A 20,453-nucleotide genomic window follows, 5' to 3' on the forward strand; every position below is an offset into this window, starting at 1 on the left:
AATTTTCCCCTGAGTTTAATATTGATAAATTTCTCCCTGTATGTGTGAAATATTTCATCGTCGTAGTATGGAGAATCTGATGGAGGAATATAAATTCCACAGATAAAAAGGTCTTTATCCAGAATTCCAAAGTTTTTATCCAATTTTAAACATTTGTGATTTTTGCCTTGCTGTACTGGTGATGTAAAAGGGGCAAGATAATTTTTTATCCATATAACTAAACCTCCAGAATCTCTGCCACGATGTATTGAGTTGAGTTTCCCTGAGGGCACTATGATTTCAGAGTAACCTGCAGGACACTGAGTGGACACACCTGATCTACAGCATGTTTCAATTACAATTAATATGTCAACATTTGTGATGCTATTCAAGAAATCTGTGTTTGTGCTTTTTAATCCAAATGTTTTAGAGCACAAACCCTGAATATTCCAAAAGCTAATACATTTTATATGATCAGAGATTAAAATACTGCTGTTTATCTGAAGGCAAAACCTATGAAATAAATAAATAAATAAATAAATAAATAAATAAAATAAGTAATAGTAACAGCAGAGCAGGTATAACAGTAGTAAAACCGATTAAGTTAATAAATCTTAAATATGAATAATGAATAAAAATAAACAAATGATAATAATAATAATCACTTTTCTCAACCATTGTGTTGTGAGTGTTAATTAATGAGTATAATAAAATATATTGAAAAAAGAAAATAAGTAATAGTAATATTGCAATATAGTAATATGTACAATAGTAGCAAAACCAGTTAAGTTGAAAACAATCTCTCTCTCTCTCTCTCTCTCTCTCTCTCAGAGGAAGTGGGCGTCTCCGTCACATTCAGCACTTCATGTTAAACATGTAACCAGGAAAGAAACACTCAAAACTCATCTGAACACACATCGAGAGCTTCAGAAGAACTGAATCTACTGACAACAGAGAAGATCATTTAATAAGAGAAGAATGAAGATCATCTTGACTTTCACTCTGCTGATGATTCCTGGTAAGAATCTGAACTCAGAGTAAATCACTAAAAACAGCACAGATTTGATGAGGAGAGTCTTTCACTTCACTTCATGATGTTCTAGTGACTGCTGAAGAAAGTTCATTTCTGTGTAGTCTCATGAATATATTAAAGTGTGTTTGATGCCGGTTTGTTGTAGGAGTCGTGAGCTCCATCAGTGTGATGGGATATTCAGGAGGAGGAGTCACGATCAGATGCAAATATGATGAAGGATATACAGCAAATAAAAAGTATTTTTGTAAAGGACAGTGGTCAGACTGCACAGATCAAATCAAGACTGATGAGAAAGATAAATGGGTTCAGAAGGATAGATTCTCTCTGTATGACGACACGAGATCAGCAGTCTTCACTGTGACCATCAGAAATCTGACTGAACTGGATTCTGACACATACTGGTGTGCAGTTGATAAACTACTAGCAATAGATTCCCACAATGAAGTGAATCTGAAGGTTATAAGAGGTGAGTATCTGAGAGCTTCAAACCCATGATGATCTCCACAACATCACGATACTCAACACTGACTGGAATTACTGCTGTTCACATGTGAAACACATAACAGATCCTCACATGTAAAATATATGACAGTGGAAAAGTTAGTTTGAAAATGTTACAGCTGAGAAATTGTGAAACACAAAGCAGCATCTGTCGACAGTTTGAGTTTTTTGTGTGAAATGTCTGATGTACGTAATGTGTGAAAGGCATCAGCATCTTTGAGAAAAGGGAAGTGAAGTATCTGTGAGTGAGAAAACCACGTGTGGATCATCTGTACATGCAACTGAACACCACATTCAGGGGGCTCCACAAAAACATGTTTTACTCCAGAAAGAAAAGTGATGCATTCATGTCTTTCTAGCCATAGTCTGATATCAGAGCTCACACAATCTTTAGCCAAACTCACATATACTGCCAAAGAAGTGCATTTTCACATTTTTAAATTATTTATTAAATTAAATATGAACTAAATGAGCTTAAGACAATAATTCAAATCAAACTATCTGCCCTTTCATTGTTGGCTACTCCGAATAAGATTTATAAATGGTTAATGTCAAACACTTTGCATTATCAAAACCTAAAAAGAAACATACCGTCACAATCTCAGTATTGTGTCTTGTGTTGGACTCTTATTTTGAAATGTATTCCCCTTTGTTTCTCTATTAATTCATGAGTCCTGTTCCTGTTTGCCTTGCTGCCTTGTTTGTGTATATGGCAGTAGCCAGCTATGAGGTCACCATATTTTTCCAAGGTGTATATAATAAATGTTAAGAAAAATATTGCTTAATATAGTATTAACACTACTTTAGCTGCAAGAATATTGCACAGTACCAATATCTTCTTATCTGAACTGAGATAAGATGTAAGTGCACAGTGAATTCCCCTGTGTTAATTTAACACCACTCAGTGTTCATATGGGAACCACCAGCAGGGTGTTAAAAGTAACACAGAAGCAGTCTTAGAGTTAAGTAGACACTTAAGTGATTAATTAAGTGATGATTGTTCGATGATTGAAGACACCTGATGATACTAAGCAGAATCACTGATGAAACATAAAAAAACAACAGCTGACTTCGGCCACAGCCTTATATGAAATCAACTGAAAAGACATTAAATCACTCTTAATAATAACCAGACTGACTTTATTTCTGTCATTTGTCTACAGTTGTTTTTGAGAGTTAACAGAGTATTAGACGGTGTATGATATCACCATTATGGTGATCAGTGTTTCATTTAGTTCAGTCACACTCTTTGCTTTTTATGTCAGTTTGTGGTCTTTTAACAGTGTTTATACTACAAGGCATATTTTGTTGCAAATTAAACAAGGACAATCAGGTGATACATCATACCTGACCAAAAACAGTAACTTTTTATTTTCTCGCCAGAGATAAAACATTCTGAATTTTGCATTTTGCATATGATTTTCAAGAATGGTGACATACTTCATGTTGCAAAGCATGATGGGAGTCATGTTACTATTGTGGCTCCCAGCATGCACTGCAGTATGAATAATGTCACCATTGTTGAGATACTGGCTGCGTCCGAAATCCTAGGTAGCTGTCTTGCTGCCTCGCTATCTTATAAGAGAATGACTTGTATGGCAGCGTTTGTGCATGAAGGTACCTCACGGAATTGATTTCGGAAAGACTTCTGAGGCAGTGTAACAGTATAATGATCTACAGCAATATAGCACAAGCTTTGGTGAGAACTAAACAAATATTTAATTACTACAGTAGAATTTCTCGATAGAAATGATATCAAAATTGAAATATGTTGATCAAAATCGTACATTTATACACAAACTGAGCAGCAAACGCAACCTTCGGACGCCATCTTTATTTTTCTAAGCTCAACTGTCACAGAATGGAAAGCACAGGATTGTGGGATATCAAAGGCAGCTAAGGATACATTCAATTCAATTCAATTCAATTCAAATTTATTTGTATAGCGCTTTTCACGATACATATCATTTCAAAGCAGCTTTACAGAAAATGGATGTCAACATTACAATTTAAAGAATGTAGTTAGCAAATAATATACTTTAGGTAATTACAATCACTGTTATCAGTTTAACGGAAGGTAGAAGCAATGAGCTCCTGGAAAATGAATTACATTAACAATAAATTAGGATATAGAGATTGCGCAATGTGAATGTTGATCTAGATGATTGCGTCTCCTGAAGTCCTCGCAGGAGCTGGTGCCGTCTCTTCACAGGTGATGGTCATCTGAGGTCTTCTTAAGAGGCTGGATACAAACTGAAGCTGATGTACTCTCTAGTCACCTCAGGGCGGGTGTCCCGAGGTAAAACAGAAAAGCAAAAGGAGAACAATTAGCTGCTGTTCATAACTTTAAGCAAAGATAGTCATGTGCAGTTGATCTGGTATGAGATTTGTTATGTGAATGCATCTATGCTTCCTTCAAAAATCGATCTGAGGAAGGTGTCTCATGAGAGAGGAAGTGAAGCTAACATTGGATTCGGACGTGCCTTGATGCCTTCTTACCTTGAAATGTGTCCTCGGAAGGCAGCATTTTTCAGTTTTCGGACGCAGCCATCGTCACGGTCACTGTCATGTTCTGTTTGTTGTGCTTCTCTGTTCCCTCCACTCATCAGTCTCCATGGACACTAATCATCTTACAGCTGTTCATCATTACCTTTGTGTTATTTAAGTTCCTCCCTTAGTTCAGTTCATTGTCCGGTATTGTCTCTATGTACGTGTTGCTACCTGTTGCCTGTCTACTTATATATTACATATATGTGTTCTGAGAAATCCTCGTCTTCCTCCGCCTGTTTTCCTGGAGCAGTACCTGACAGAATACCAGACCAAATATGGATAACGCAATGAAGTTTGTGCTCATGGATCAGGAGAGCCATGATTTTATGTTCTTCACCAAGGAGTTTATTCATCTTGCACTCACCTGCCCCTACGACGATGAGACCCTGAGGGCTAAATTCCACCATCCTATTGAACTCCCAGACACCACCGGACTTGAAAGCTGGAAAGATGCAATCATCCGGTGTCTAGAGAGCGTCACATCCCGGTCTAGAACACAGCCAAACCCAGAGCACGAATCTCCTCCATGGACCGAGGAGTACTCATGTGAGCCCCCCGCAGATGGAGAGTTTCCATCGGCCACAACCCGTCAACCAGATCCCGAAACCACGAGGACAGAGGTGACCATCGCCCCGGAAGTGGAACTCCATCTGACGTCTGACCAGGGGTGTGAGCCCACGACATCTGCGGATAAGGGAGAGACACCCACGGAGAGGGAGGACTGGCTGATTGATTTCAGTGAGGATTCAACTCCCACCCTGTCCCACCCGGTATCATCATCATCATCAACATCATCTTCTATGGACTACATAATGAACTCTGACCTCCTTACTGTTGATCTGCCCACGCTGACGTCACCGCAGTGCTCAGCCAGTCCTCCTGTCCCATCGCTGCTGGATGTCTCCAGCCCTGCGCCATCTCCGGGGAATCCCTGTGACGTCGAGCTGCAGGTCTTTTGTCCATCCACAGAGCCCAGGTAAGAGGTAAGAGGATTCACCTCCCACAGTTGGCCTCTTCGCTCCATCTCGGCCCGTCGACCAGCTGGTTCCGTCCAGGCTCCTCCCACCTATGGTTCCACCAGAGACCCTCCGACTGACGGCTCCTCTAGTCTTCCTCATCCGGCTGGCTCCCCCTTGGTCAGTCGTCCCACCTCTTCCGCCACGGACTTGCAGGCCGTCCGTTCCACTCTGTCCCTCCACCCCTACGGCTACAGGGAGTTCCTCCTTCCCCTCGGGGTCGCCTCTGTCCCCCATCGCCCTGGCATCACCTCAGCCTTCGGGATCTCCAACTCCACCTATGTCGATCGTTGCCGTGACGTCGCCGGGGTCTTCTAAGCCTGCAATGTCGCGGGAGTTCTTGTGCATACTGCACAGTCTTAACACAGACGAGCGCTTCAATCTATTGCCTAACGCCGTTCTATTGCTTAACACGTTCCTCTGTTTTATTAGAAAAAAAGCTGTACAAAGGCGGATTAGAACCCAGATCCTCTGGCACGCTAAACCAAAAGTGTACCACTAGCCCATAAGTACTAACAAATACTTATTGTGGATCTATATATTTATTAACTAATGCAAATACTCTCAAGACTAACAATATATTGTGGTATTGCAGATGTAAGGCTGAAACTATCACATTAAACATGAATTCATAAATTGTGCATTTATTAGGCAAGTGTGCATTTATGATATGCAATAGCACAGCAACAGCCCCCCCCCAACCACACACACACACATACACCCACACACACACTCCTGTTCCACTCACGTTTTAATACAACGTTATGCCACTGCCACTACACCTACAAAGACTGATTTTAGTGGGCAGTTGGTTGTGATTGTTTTGGATAGTGGCATGTTTTAGTTCAGTTTAATCTTGACTCTAGGTGTCAGTGGACAGGAGCATCAAATAGTTTTAATCTGCCCCTGGAGAAAACTGTAGTTTTTTTTTTTTTTTTTTTTACTGCTTGCTTTTCTGTGTTTTAGAGACAAACAATCACAGAACATCATCAACATCACTACCATCCTCATCATCATCATCAGTTGAATCTCCAGCGATCACATCTGTGTCTCCTGTAACAGGTACAAACTCTCTCTGAAACACAAACACACTCATCTGTGTGGTTCAGATTGTGAGTCTCTGGTGTTTTCAGGCTCTTCTCTGGTGGTCAGTGTATCTGTGATTCTGCTGCTGATCATCATTGGACTCGTGTTCGTGATTGGAATTTTCTGCAGGAGGCGTCAGTCTCACAGTAAAACTCCTTCTATTTTCACTTTCTTTAAATGGACTTTGTATATTCTTCCACATTGATCAAACTGGTAAATATCCATATTGACTGAGTATGAGAATTGAATGAGCAAACTAACAAAAACATGAGAGGATGTCAAAACATTTACCCAGAAAAAAAATTATTATGGAAATTTGATATTATGAACACATGTATGAAATTGAATTGTCTTGCTTGTCTTTGACAGCTGCTGATTCCTCGTCCGATAGATCTCACACAACACCAGGAAGCAATGAAGAGGTTTGTACAATTTCTGTGACTGAAAAACCATGTTCGTTTTAAGCATTTTTAAATACTATAATTATTATTTAGATAAAAGCTCTTTCTCTCTTCAGGTTTCTCATGCTGATTGTGATTATGAGGAGATTAGGAACATCCACAGACAATTACCCACAACCCCCTCTGATTCTTTTAATACTGTTTATGCTACTCCACAATTACCCACAACCCCCTCTGATTCTTCTAATACTGTTAATGCTACTCCACAATTACCCACAAACCCCTCTGATTCTTCTAATATGGTTTATGCTACTGCACAATAATCCACAAACCCCTCTGATTCCTCCGAAACTGTTTATGCTAATGTTTATGTTTATTATTATCATCATCATCATAATGTACAGAATGACACAGATGGTCCTGATGATGTTCATCTTTAATAACGATCAGGATCAGAGCCATTATTTGCAGTTATGAGTCAGAGATTACAACAAATGTTTGTTTTTAATTTATTTGCTCAATATACACTATTGTTCCTGCTCAAGTAATTTATGTAATTTAAAAAAATGTATGTATTTGTATATAACTAAAGATAATTGTACTTTATAACAATAAAGTGCTATTATTTGAAATTTACATCACAGTGCACTCTCAAAAAGTATGTGTTAATTAATAACAATTTTTTTGTGTGTGTGTGTGTTATGGCTATTTTAACAAATTTTGTGTAGTTTTAAGTTGATCATGTGTAAAGAGAGAGAGTTACAACAGACCAAACAAAATTTAATGAAAAGTCAAGGGTCAAGAGCCCAACTAAACCAAATACTGATCTCCATTATGGTGACTTACAATTGTGATTTCCTCCTTTGATCCTGCTTGTTAACTTCAGATCACCTTCCTGACACATTCACCGTGTTAAAATCATTGACTCAATGAATGTGTCAGAATTAACACAACAAGTTTTGTCCCTAAACTCACACACTGATGTGTAAGAATTTAACACATTTTGCCCAGAATGTTCTCAGAATGTCCCTGCTGCCCTTGTCAAAAAATTGAATTGAAAATTAGAGCTAAATTGACTAACATAATCTGCTCTTCAAACAAAAACTGTAAAAACTAAGGTAAAATATCCTCATTTATATTCTATTTTTTCTTAAATGTCTTACAAAAAAAAAAAAAAAAAAAAAAAAAAAAACTTTACGGTTACTTCCTGGATTTTTATTGTGAAATCTTTTCTACAAAAAGTGATTTTCAAACCTGTCCTGAAGACCACCAGCCCTGCAAATTCTGATAACATTTGCAGGACCTTTAGGGAACTAATCTATAATGTTATTTTTTGGTAGGTCCTTCCATCACATTCACAGAATGTTTTCAGAACCTTTAGCAACATTACATGAACTTGGTCTGCAGATCCTTCATCGGGCATAAGCACTGTGTGTTCACACTTAAAGGGTTAGTTCACCCAAAAATGAAAATTCTGTCAGTAATTACTCACCCTCATGTTGATACAACCATGTAAGTCTTTCTTTCATCTTCGGATCACAAATTAATATTTTTGTGATTAAATATGAGCGGTGGAATACTCCTCCATTGGCTTTAAGGGGGCACAAACTTGTCCGTCCAGAAAGTCAGTGAAGAAAATGTTTAAATAGTCCATGCCACTACAGTGGCTCACCCGTACGTTTCTCAAGCGACGATAATACTTTTCGTGTGAAAAAAACAAGGAAAAGAACGACTTTATTCAACTATTCATTTTCTCTCTTGTAGGCCTCTGACGTAGCTCCATGACGCATGCGCGACAACTAAACTGACGACGGTCTTCTTCTACTACTACTTGTTACTGGCTGCTCACTCCTTAGGAGTATTACCGCCACCTAGTGTTCAAGATGAAGTGCTGGCATAGCCGCGCTAAACTTTGTTTACAAGCAGGTGAACGAGCTCGCTGTATGTAAAAACCATTATTTGTAAATATGTCGGCAGATTTTGACGTAGATGAAGACTTGAATTTTTTTAACCAACCTTACTTATTCGAACCTGAATACACAGACACTGTAAAATTCACTGTATCATGTATTATGTTTTTTTTTTTATTATTTAATATATAGCCATTTACAAATAAAGACAAAACTAAATGAGTGTATCAAGACTTTAACAATTACCACATACTGCTTCCACTTACCTTGTTGGTCTGTATAAATAAGTTGGGCACAGCTGTTGATTTCAGTAATCTTTTTTGTTGAACTGATTTGAAGTCGTCTGGAGAGAAATGTTCACTGCACAACTTCATGTGCTTGACGAAATTAATCGGTAAATTAACATCCCGTTGAACAGCCAACAGCCATAGATTCAGTCCCTCACGATCATTTGATGGGAAACGGTGAAAGGTAAGCCGTTCATTTTGTGGCAATGTTAAGGCACCTTTACATTTACTCGTTAGTTTTTCACGATTCGGACATCCAGGAAATGCACACTTTCTAACCATTGTAAGCATTTACTTAGAGAGAGACCAAAAGCACGATCAATGTCGCGCGCGCGTTCACCTGCTTGTAAACAAAGTTTAGCGCGGTTATGCCAGCACTTCATCTTGAAGTTGTCAGCGTGCTACTTTAACATTGCTTCCAAAGAAGGGGGATCTGACATTACTAAAAACTTGGAGACCCATAGCAATCTTATGTTTAGAATATAAAATTCTCTCTAAGTGTCTTGCTAAAAGGTTGAATGGTGTTTTGCATTAAATTATTCATACAGATCAATCATATTGTGTAAGGGGCAGATCTATTGCAGATCATTTACATCTGATGCGGGATCTTTATGACTATGCTTTTTATAACAATGTTGATGTGGGGTTTTTGCCAATGGACCAAGAGAAGGCCTTTGACAGAGTCGACCATAGTTTTCTTTTTGAGACTCTTAAGGCTTTCGGTTTTGGTGATAATTTAATTTCATGTATAAAAATGCTTTATAATGAGGCAACTTGTTTGATAAAAATAGTTGGCGGTCTCAGTGTCCCATAAAGGTTCAGAGGGGTATTAGGCAAGGTTGCCCTATTTCAGGGCAGCTTTATAGCATTGCTCTTGAGCCTTTGCTCTGTAAATTTAGAAGAGAGTTAATGGGACTGCAAATCAGAGAAATAGATTTTTCCCATTCAATTAAATTGTCTGCATTTGCAGATGATCTTACGGTTTTAATAAGAGGCAATCAAGATGTTAATGTTGTAAAAAAAGTGTTTAGAAACTTACGAAAAAGCATCCTCTGCAAAAGTTAATTGAGACAAAAGTGTGGCTGTATGACAATAATGGTCCTATCCTTCCTGGAGAGTTGAAATGGGGAAGAGAAGGTTTTAAATATTTAGGGCTGTTTTTAGGATCTGAAGAATATAGGAAACAGAATTGGGAGGGACTAGTGGAGAAAACATGTGCTCGGTTGTCTCGATGGAAATGGTTGCTCTTCCAGCTATCCTATAGGGGTAGACTAACAATCTTATTGCTGCTGCTTTATGGCATAAGATGATGATTTTAGAACCTCCAGAAGAACTGATAATGGACATTCAAAAACAACTAGTTGATTTTTTTTTTGGACCGGGCATCACTGGCTAAAAGCACCAGTACTTTATCTGCCCAGGATGGAGGGAGGTCAAGGACTTATTGACATCATATCCAGAATTAAAGCTTTCAGACTTCAGACAGCTCAAAGATTCCTGTATGGTGAAGATGTGAGCTGGTTTGGGGTAGCCTGTGGCCTCCTGAGAAGAGCAGGCAAAATGGGTTTTGATCGTCAGCTGTTCTTAATGGACATTAATAAGCTGGACCTAACTGGTCTGTCATCATTCTACAGGTCAATGCTGAGAGCGTGGACTCGTTTAAAAATTTGCAGAGATCTTAATGGTGAACAGAGTCGGTGGTTACTGGAAGAACCCTTGATCTTTAATCCAAAAATTGATTTGGATGTTCTAAAATCAACTTCTGTGAGGAATGCTTTGCGGTCTGCTAGTATTGTAAAAATTGGACATTTACTGACTGAAGATGGATGGATTTCTGCAGAGACTCTGGCTACCAAGCTTGGCCTAAGATCAGTACGAGTTGTGCAGAGGTTGTTGAACCATATATATGAGTGTATACCGTTGGACTATAGAGACTCTTTATTTTTACACAAAAAAGGAAATGCTGTTTCTTCTTTCCCAGAACTGGATATTGCAGCTGCAACTGGCTTGTGGCAAGAAATTGAAGGTGGTATTCTTTCCTTTGAGACACCTCAACTGGGACATTTCAGAGACATGGGGAAAAAAGCAACTTATATACTGTGTGTAAAAGTTATTCATTTTCATGTTCTTGAAACTGTAAAGGAGTCTAAATGGACAGAGTTTTTTGGACCTGACTCTTCCCTGAAAGGTAGCTGGAGGTCCTTGTACAAGCCCCCCATTGAAAAAAGGTCTGGAGACCTGCAATGGCGCGTTGTGCATGGTATCATAGCTACAAACAGATACAGAGCACATTTTGATCCACTAGCAGGGATAGGTTGTCCTTTCTGTGAACAACAGGAGACAGTTTTTCATTTGTTTGCTAATTGTAGTAGATTATTGCCTCTTTTTGAAATTCTTGGTGGGTGGTGTCAGACTTTCACAGGTTTCACACCTGAATTGTATATCTATGGACCTAAATATAAACGCAGCAAGAGAGAGACTTATCACCTACTAAATTTTATCTGCGGACAAGCAAAGTTAGCTGTCTGGTTGTCCCGTAAAAGCAAAATAAGTGGTGTGGGGAAAACTGATGTGGTACTGATTTATGAGGGTTTAATGAAGTCACGGTTAAGAATAGAATTTGAATATTATCGACTGAATGAGAATATTGAAGAATTCAAGTTTAAGTGGGCTATAAATAACTGTATTTGCAATGTTGATTGTGATGGTAACTTACAAATGTATGTATAATTATATATGATGATAACGTTCTAAAAAAAAAGTTTATGGGTGTTTGTAATTTATGTTTGTAATGGCTAAATAATTGTTTTTTAAATTTTTGTAATTAAAGTTGTTCAAAAGTCTCTCTCTCTCTCTCTCTCTCTCTCTCTCTCTCTCTCTCTCTCTCTCTCTTTCTCTCTCTCTCTCTCTCTCTCTCTCTCTTTCTCTCTCTCTCTCAGAGGAAGTGGGCGTCTCCGTCACATTCAGCACTTCATGTTAAACTTGTAACCAGGAAAGAAACACTCAAAACTCATCTGAACACACATCGAGAGCTTCAGAAGAACTGAATCTACTGACAACAGAGAAGATCATTTAATAAGAGAGAAGAATGAAGATCATCTTGACTTTCACTCTGCTGATGATTCCTGGTAAGAATCTGAACTCAGAGTAAATCACTAAAAACAGCACAGATTTGATGAGGAGAGTCTTTCACTTCACTTCATGATGTTCTAGTGACTGCTGAAGAAAGTTCATTTCTGTGTAGTCTCATAAATATATTAAAGTGTGTTTGATGCTGGTTTGTTGTAGGAGTCGTGAGCTCCATCAGTGTGACGGGATATTCAGGAGGAGGAGTCACGATCAGATGCAAATATGATAGAGGATATGCAGCATATGTAAAGTATTTTTGTAAAGGACAGTGGTCAGACTGCACAGACCAAATCAAGACTGATGAGAAATATAAATGGGTTCGTTCTGGAAGATTCTTTCTGTATGACGACACAAGATCAGAAGTCTTCACTGTGACCATCAGAGATCTGAAAGAACAGGATTCCGACACGTACTGGTGTGGAACTGAAAGAGTTGGAAAAGATTTATACACTGAAGTGAATCTGAAGGTTATAAGAGGTGAGTAACTGAGAGCCTCAAACCCATGATGATCTCCACAACATCACGATACTCAACACTGACTGGAATTACTGCCGTTCACACCTGAAACTCATAACAGATGCCAGTTTGTGTTCAACAGGTCAACAAATCAAGAGTGTGAGAGGATATTCAGGAGGAAACATCATTATAATCTACAAATATGGGATGAAACACAAGAACCATGTGAAAGTCTGTAAAACTAGAGGTCAGTGTTTTTATCCAACAATCACTAGCAGAGCAGCAGGATGGGAACAGGACAGACGATTCTCCGTTCAGGATGACAGATCTGCAGGTCTCTTACGTGTGTTTATCAGAGATCTGAATGAGAACGACTCTGGAGAATATTATATTATAGTCAAAGTTTCTGAAGAATACAGTTTCTTCTCTGAGTTTAATCTGATCATCAGAGACGGTGAGACGCTTTCATTCATTTCTGCATTATTTGACAGAATCCATGAATATATCTGGTCATTGTAACATTGCTGCACTTGATTTGGATCTGAAACAGATGATTGTTGTGTGAAGAGCATCAGTCTATCAGCTGCTGCAGGAGGATCTGTGAACATCAGCTGCAAATACCCACAATCCCACATTAGTGATGTGAAGTTTCTCTGCTGGAGATCTGGAGCTGATCTCTGTGCTGAAGAGACGTCTGTGAAGGAGAGCAGAAGATGGAGTCCTGAGGGAAAGATCCAGCTGTATGATGACAGAGAAGAGCAGCTCCTGACGGGAAGCATCAGTCATGTGACTGAACAAGATTCAGAATACTGGTGTGGAGTTCAGTCTGATCAAGGACACAAGAGCTTCATCACACGAGTCCTGATCCATGTTACAGGTGAGAAATTATGAAACAAAGCAGCATCTGTCGACAGTTTGAGTTTTTTGTGTGAAATGTCTGACGTACGTAATGTGTGAAAGGCATCAGCGTCTTTGAGAAAAGGGAAGTGAAGTATCTGTGAGTGAGAAAACCACGTGTGGATCATCTGTACATGCAACTGAACACCACATTCAGGGGGCTCCACAAAAACATGTTTTACTCCTGGAAGAAAAGTGATGCATTCATGTCTTTCTAGCCATAGTCTGATATCAGAGCTCACACAGTCTTTAACCAAACTCACACATACTGCCAAAAAAGTGCATTTTCACATTTTAAAATTATTTATTAAATTAAATATGAACAAAACGAGCTGAAGACAATAATTCAAATCAAACTATCTGCCCTTTCATTGTTGGCTGTAGACCTTATTCACAGCAGCGGCAGCTTTGATTTTCAACTAGAACGAAAGTGAGGCTGTGAGGGTTAGACATACATCTCTTCAGTGGCTTCCACTGCTATTTGATGTGTTTTTGGATTGTTCTGCAGATTAAACACTGCATAAATATATGTCCAAGACCAATGTCAGTAAGATCTATAAATGGTTAATGATTTGGATTGTCAGGATGTCAACCAGTTTGCATGATCAAAACCCAAAAAGAAATATACTGTCACAATCCCAGTTCTGTGTCTTGTGTTGGACTCTTATTTTGAAATGTATTTCCCTTATTTTCTGTATTCATGTTTGTTCCTGTTTGCCTTGCAGCCTTGTTTGTTGCCTTAGTTACCCTTGTTTGTCACCATAGCTTCTCTCGTCAGTTTCCATGCCAACCAATCATCTTCACCTGTCCCTTGTCAGCCCCTTGTTACTCTGTGTATAAACACCCCAGTGTCACATGTTCTTTGTCTGGTGTTGTCCTATGTGGATGTATTGTGTGTGCTTATGTTTTGGTTCCTGTTTCTCCCGTGCATGGATTACCTTGATCATTTCCCTGACTTCTGTGTTCTGCCTGTTTTTTTGTTGTTTTTTTTTTTTTTTTTTTTTTTTTTTAATAAACTCTTGAACTGCATTTGGATCCTCTCTGCTACTTTCCTAAACAGCCACCGCTACACCTACAATGACTGATTTAAAACCTCTTGCTTTTCTGTGTTTTAGAGATAAACAATCGCAGAGCATCATCAACATCACCACCATCCTCATCATTACCATCATCATCACCATCAACATCATCACCATCATCATCATCATCATCATCATCACCACCATCATCATCACCACAATCCTCATTAACATCATCATCACCATCACCATCATCATCATCACCACCATCATCCTCATCCTCCTCATCATCATCATCATCAGTTGAATCTCCAGCGATCTCATCTGTGTCTCCTGTAACAGGTACAAACTCTCTCTGAAACACTAACACACTCATCTGTGTGGTTCAGATTATGAGTCTCTGGTGTTTTCAGGCTCTTCTCTGGTGGTCAGTGTGTCTGTGGTTCTGCTGCTGATCATCATTGGACTCGTGTTCGTGATCTGGACTGTCTGCAGGAGGCGTCAGTCCAACAGTAAAACTCCTTTTTCCATTTTTAGTTTATTTAAATGGACTTTGTACACAATAAATTCCCCAGTGTTAAATTAACACCGCTTGTTGTTCATATGGGAACCACCAGCAGGGTGTAAAAGTAACACTCAAGCAGTGTTAGAGTTAATCAGATACTTAAGTGATTAATTAAGTGATGATTGTTTGATTATCAAAGACACCTAAGAAGCAGAATCACAATTGAAAACATTTGGCCCCCATTATGGTGATCAGTGTTTCATTTAGTTGGGCAGCTGACATTTTGCTTTTTATGTCAGTTCATGGTTTTTGTAACAGTTTTTTTTTTTTACCTAAACACATCATTTGTTGAAAAGAAAGCCATAAACAAAGTCTATCAGGTGCAATAGCTTTTATCATCATAAAGAAAAATGATTAAGATCACCACTGAAGCAAAGAGGTCAATGATGAGAAAAAAAAAAAAAAAGTTAAAATATTTTAACCAACAACACTTTCTTGCCACAGATCAAACATTCTGAATTTTGGGTTTTAAATATATTGTGAGAAATAAAAATGTAGACAAACATCAAGAAGCTGCATATGAATCTCAACAATGGTGACATAGGCCTGCTTCATGTGATTTCATCTAAGGCTGTGGCTGAAGTCTGTTGTAGTTCTTGTGTTTCTCTTTATTTCAGTGATTCTGCTTCTCAGGTGTCTTTGATAATCAAACAATCATCACTCAATTAATCACTTAAGTATTTAATTAACTCTAACACTGCTTCAGTGTTCTTTTAACACCCGGTTCCTGTATGAACACTGAGCAGTGTTAATTTAACACCGGGCAATTTACTGTGTATATTTTTCCACATTGATCAAACTAGTAAATAATCATATTGTGACATTTTTTTAGTTATTTTTATAAATGAGCAAAATAACAAAAAAATGTAAGGCTGTCTCAATATTTACCCAGAGAAATAGTTATTGAAATATGATATGATGAACGCAGGTATGAAAATTAATTGACTTGCTTGTCTTTGACAGCTGCTGATTCCTCATCCGATAGATCTCACACAACACCAGGAAGCAATGAAGCGGTTTGTACAATTTCTGTGACTGAAAAACCATGTTTGATTTTAAGTATTATTAAATATTTAAATTATTATTAAATTTATAAAAGCTCTTTCTCTCTTCAGGTTTCTCATACTGATTGTGATTATGAGAATATTAAGAACATCCACAGAATGTTACCCACAAACCCCTCTGATTCTTCTAATACTGTTTATGCTACTCCACAATTACCCACAAACCTCTCTGATTCTTCTAATACTGTTTATGCTACTCCACAATTACCCACAAACCCCTCTGATTCTTCTAATACTGTTTATGCTACTCCACAATTACCCACAAACCCCTCTGATTCTTCTAATACTGTTTATGCTACTCCACAATTACCCACAAACCTCTCTGATTCCTCTGACAATGTTTACGCTAATGTCTAACAGAAGTTCACATCTCGCTTCATCATCATCATCATAATGTACTGAATGACGCAGATGGTCCTGATGATGTTCATCTTTAATAACGATCAGGATCAGAGTCATTATATGCAGTTATGAGTCAGAGATTACAGCAAATGTTTGTTTTCAGTTTGTTATTTGCTCAATATACACAGCTATTGTTCCTGCTCAAGTAATTTATGTAAGTTTAATAATGTATGCATTTGTGTATAACTAAAGATAATTGTTATTTGAAATGTAAATCTTGGTGGTAACTAATGTTCTTGTTCTTGCAAACCTGTCTGTCCAGATAAAGCGCTTTATGATTTGTTGATTTCTGTAATGTGTTTGATTGTCACACGCAGCTATTGAAGGTCAGTTATTCAGAGTTACAAATCATCTATGAAGAGTAATTTCATATCCATGAGAACACGAGATAATCCAGACAGACAGAGACTGTGAATGTGTTTGTGTGTTGTGATGAATCAGTCACGTGATCAGCTGCTGTCCGCGGTGCTGAACATCTTCTGAACACTAGAGGGAGCTGCTTGAGACTCTCACACTTCAGTTTAGTTTCACTTTCATTTGTTTGTGGTTAACCCATTTTAGCCCACCGGCAACTATAGTTGCCATAGTGTATGGTTGTCATTTTCCTTTTGTACGTTTTTTTCTAGATGTTTTATATGTTTTATTTCTCAATGACATGCAAGAAAACATCCAAATAAAGGATTTCAAGAACATAAAAAAGGTATTCACTTCCTTCCTGTGACATGAGGCTGTCAGCTTCCTACCCCTACTTCCAGGAAGCATAGTGAAGGCAAACCCTCCCAAAGAAAAGTAATTTTCATGTTAATATTAGAAATTTTTTGTTATCATATATATATCTACGTAATCATGAGGGTCTCTAGAATCATCCAAACAAAACAAATCTTACAAAAGATCTATAGTTTTTTGTATACTTAGTCAAAAGTACGAGCGGCAACTATAGTTGCCGGTGGGCAAATGACTTGTAAGTACATATATCATGGGGAAATGGGGTATACTGTGTCTAATGGGTTAATAAATCAAGGTTAAGGTCTTGTTTAGTGCTTTTTGATTTCATAATATTTTATATTGTTATATATCATATATTGTTATTTGTTAATTAATTAATTTTTTAATTAATTTATTTTTTGTTTGTTTGTTATATGTGACCCTAGACTACAAAACCATTCATAAGGGTAAATTATTTTAAATTAAGATTTATACATCATCTGAAAGGTGTTACGGGTGGTGGTTGCAGAGACGAGGCAGTCACAGAAATCCACAAGATGGGTACTTTAATGAAACGAAGGAGCATAACAACAACCAACACATACGATATAACATTTAGAACAGACAAGGAGTGACGGGAGTGAGTCCATATATATAGGGAGTGCAAACGAGGAAGTCCAGGTGATGATGATCAGTGATGATGGGGAGATGACGAGGGAAGTGAGTGCAGGTGTGGAGAACAGGAGGATCATGGGAATTGGAGTTCGGAGAACAAGGGATCTGTGACAAAAGGTGAATATATATATATATATATATATATATATATATATATATATATATATATATATATATATATATATATATAAGCTTTCCATTGATGTATGGTTTGTTATGATATGACATTTGGCCAAGACTCAACTATTTGAAAATCTGTAATCTGAAGGTGTAAAAAAATTGAAATATTGAGATAATTGCCTTAAAGTTGACCAAATGAAGTCCTTAACAATGTATATCCATTTACAAAAATATTTTTTTATATATTTACAGTAGAAAATTTACAAAATATCTTAATTGAACATGATCTTTACTTAATATCCTAATGATTTTTGGCATTAAAGAAAAAAAAAAAAAAATCAATAATTTTGACCTATACAATGTATTGTTTGCTATTGCTACAAATATACCCGTGCAGCTTATGACTGGGTTTGTGGTCCAGGGTCACATATAGATGTCATTTTTTCTAATGAACAATGTAATTTAACATTTTAATTCACAAAGCTCTGTTGGAGCAACTTAATGGCTGCACTTTGTTCTGCACTATGTTCCACCACTTTAAGTCTAATGGATTTGTTTTCATATTCAAGAGATTATAAGCTAGATGCAGCTTTTTTGTGTTCACATTGAATGTTCTTCAACTTTGATTGATCTGTTGAAAGCAGTTATTTTGAGTTAGATGCATAAATGTCGATAGTTCCCACGAAAGGGAACAGTATTGTGAAAGTAAATTCACTCATTATATTTAACAATACAAAATATCATTAAAACTAGAAGATGTAAATGATGTGAAATTAAGCTTTAAATTTGTCTCCATTTAAAAGTTAAATCGTTACCATATTAATACATTGCAAATATTCACCCTATATTAATCGATCAGAAACATGCATTTATAGGGTGACTCGTGTGTCCACTAGATGTCACTCTCCAGTGTCTTAGGGAGTTTTCAGATCTGTAGATCATTTTCTTCTTGGTTCAGTTCGCTTTCACAAGGGAACATTTCAAAGCGCACCAAAATGTGTTCATGCAGATCACATGTGAGTAAAGCTGTCCTCTCACTGGTCAGAGTTTTTAATAGAAATATAATGCTGTTAGAGCGGGAATCAAGGCTTTGTTGGGACAGCATTTTTGGACTGCACAGAGAAGAGCAATTACACAACATTTTAAGATGAAGAGTTGCTCTTTGGTTTACAAAAGTGATAACTAACTGTGATAGTGTTTTGTTGAACTAATGAAGTCATCATCAGCTAAAACACATGTGCATGTTATTTTACTAACTGAACAAATGTGCAAACGACTCTCATTCACTTTCACATTCGCGTGAATCACGCCACAGTTCCAGTGCATCATCTCCTATAGGTAGTTTCGGGTTCAGTACCCCGGTGTGCTCCCGGGTCTGCATGACAATTTTCACACTACCTAATTTTCATGTGAACCGTGCCCTGATTCAAACTAAACTGAAGTGTGAAATCACCCATTTGCCTAAACGAACCAAACTAAAGGAAAAACACACCAGGTTCAAAATGAGATCACAGCGATCTGAGGACAACAGCACCAGACCCATAGCGTCAGACCTGATGTTAGGGTGGCGATGGCGATCGCAAAACCCGGCCCAAACACTAACCCTATTGATAGTGATGGAGGAGGTTGAGATACGGGTGATCGATTTGATCAAAACAAATAATCCAAACATACGGGTCGAGACCAGACAGCAGCACATTGGAGTTAGAAGAAAACACGATTCCAAACATCCAGACAACCAGTAACAAGAATGGTGAAATGTAAACTGGTCAGAAAGATGTGCACCAAATGAGACATATACTGTCTAAACAGATGTTCTTGAAACATTTTATGTTTTTATTATTATTATTATTATTTTTGTTTGTTTTGTTTGTTTGTTTTGCTCGCTGCAGTTGTTCACTTGTGGAAAATGTTTGATTTTCTGTAAAGCTGCTTTGAAGCAATATAAAAATAAAGTGATCTATCTCTTAACATCTCTTATATTGTTTTCTTTGTTTTCAGACTGTAGCATCCAATGACTCCACTGGTTATTATGTGGAGCTCAGTCAGACTGACCAAATCAACTTTTTTCCTGAACGAATTATCCTTTACATTTCCAGGCTATGGTGTTTGTAGTCAAATTAATGTATCTTCAGAGAAGATAATGTAATGTTAAACCTATGAAAATGGTTTTAAAAAGTACATGGCTCCATAGTACCATCAGTTTACAGTGTCTCAATGACCGTCTCACCTGTCTCACCTGTCAAAGTTTAATGAGTGCGTAGATGACATGAAGCTGCTGGCTACATTGAAAACATGAGCGCCCATATTCTACATGCAGCTTCTGATCAGGTGGACTTCAGGGGGATTTTGTCCTCAAAATATGGATGCATGTACACTTTTTTTTTTTTTTTTTCCTAAAGTGCTGTAAGCCATTTTCGTTTTCTCTTGTCAAATTGAATGGAATAAAATGCAAAAAATGTTAAAATTAATCTTTATTATGTTACCACAGCAGTATAATCCCAAACTTTTGCTGTATTAGGGACCCTAATACAGCAAACGTTTTAGTGTAAAAAATTCTCGCATAGAGAATTTACTCTGGCTGGTCGTAGTCTCACACAAACTCGTCAGTTCTAGTCTTTAGTCAGAGGATGCAGTGTTAACTAATATATTTGAGTC

At 37.7% G+C, this 20,453-nt stretch overlaps 2 protein-coding genes across 2 annotated transcripts; both read left to right on the forward strand.

Moving 5' to 3' along the window:
- Positions 1-957: 957 nt before the first annotated feature.
- Positions 958-7,099, forward strand: LOC137032444 (CMRF35-like molecule 5). Its single transcript, XM_067404206.1, has 6 exons — positions 958-997; positions 1,158-1,478; positions 6,046-6,141; positions 6,213-6,311; positions 6,535-6,587; positions 6,683-7,099. Exons 1-6 carry the CDS (start codon positions 958-960, stop codon positions 6,887-6,889), a joined length of 816 nt encoding a protein of 271 aa, XP_067260307.1. The 3' UTR covers positions 6,890-7,099.
- Positions 7,100-10,185: 3,086 nt separating this feature from the next.
- LOC137032445 (polymeric immunoglobulin receptor-like) lies at positions 10,186-16,978 on the forward strand. The gene is made up of 8 exons (XM_067404207.1): positions 10,186-10,378; positions 12,052-12,369; positions 12,491-12,802; positions 12,899-13,225; positions 14,361-14,606; positions 14,678-14,776; positions 15,793-15,845; positions 15,945-16,978. Exons 1-8 carry the CDS (start codon positions 10,186-10,188, stop codon positions 16,248-16,250), a joined length of 1,854 nt encoding a protein of 617 aa, XP_067260308.1. The 3' UTR covers positions 16,251-16,978.
- The last annotated feature ends 3,475 nt before the right edge of the window (positions 16,979-20,453 follow it).

Source organism: Chanodichthys erythropterus, chromosome 12 (assembly GCF_024489055.1).
Source record: "Chanodichthys erythropterus isolate Z2021 chromosome 12, ASM2448905v1, whole genome shotgun sequence".
In the NCBI taxonomy this organism is placed as follows: domain Eukaryota; kingdom Metazoa; phylum Chordata; class Actinopteri; order Cypriniformes; family Xenocyprididae; genus Chanodichthys; species Chanodichthys erythropterus.

Excerpts from the sequence above, each read along its gene's own strand:
- LOC137032445 (XM_067404207.1), top strand. The coding sequence starts at position 10,186 with ATGGAGGGAGGTCAAGGACTTATTGACATCATATCCAGAATTAAAGCT. Across the intron at positions 12,370-12,490 it reads GAATCTGAAGGTTATAAGAG|GTCAACAAATCAAGAGTGTG; the intron begins GTGAGTAACTGA and ends TGTGTTCAACAG. Across the intron at positions 14,607-14,677 it reads ATCTGTGTCTCCTGTAACAG|GCTCTTCTCTGGTGGTCAGT; the intron begins GTACAAACTCTC and ends TGGTGTTTTCAG.
- LOC137032444 (XM_067404206.1), top strand. The coding sequence starts at position 958 with ATGAAGATCATCTTGACTTTCACTCTGCTGATGATTCCTG. Across the intron at positions 6,142-6,212 it reads ATCTGTGTCTCCTGTAACAG|GCTCTTCTCTGGTGGTCAGT; the intron begins GTACAAACTCTC and ends TGGTGTTTTCAG. Across the intron at positions 6,588-6,682 it reads CACCAGGAAGCAATGAAGAG|GTTTCTCATGCTGATTGTGA; the intron begins GTTTGTACAATT and ends TTCTCTCTTCAG.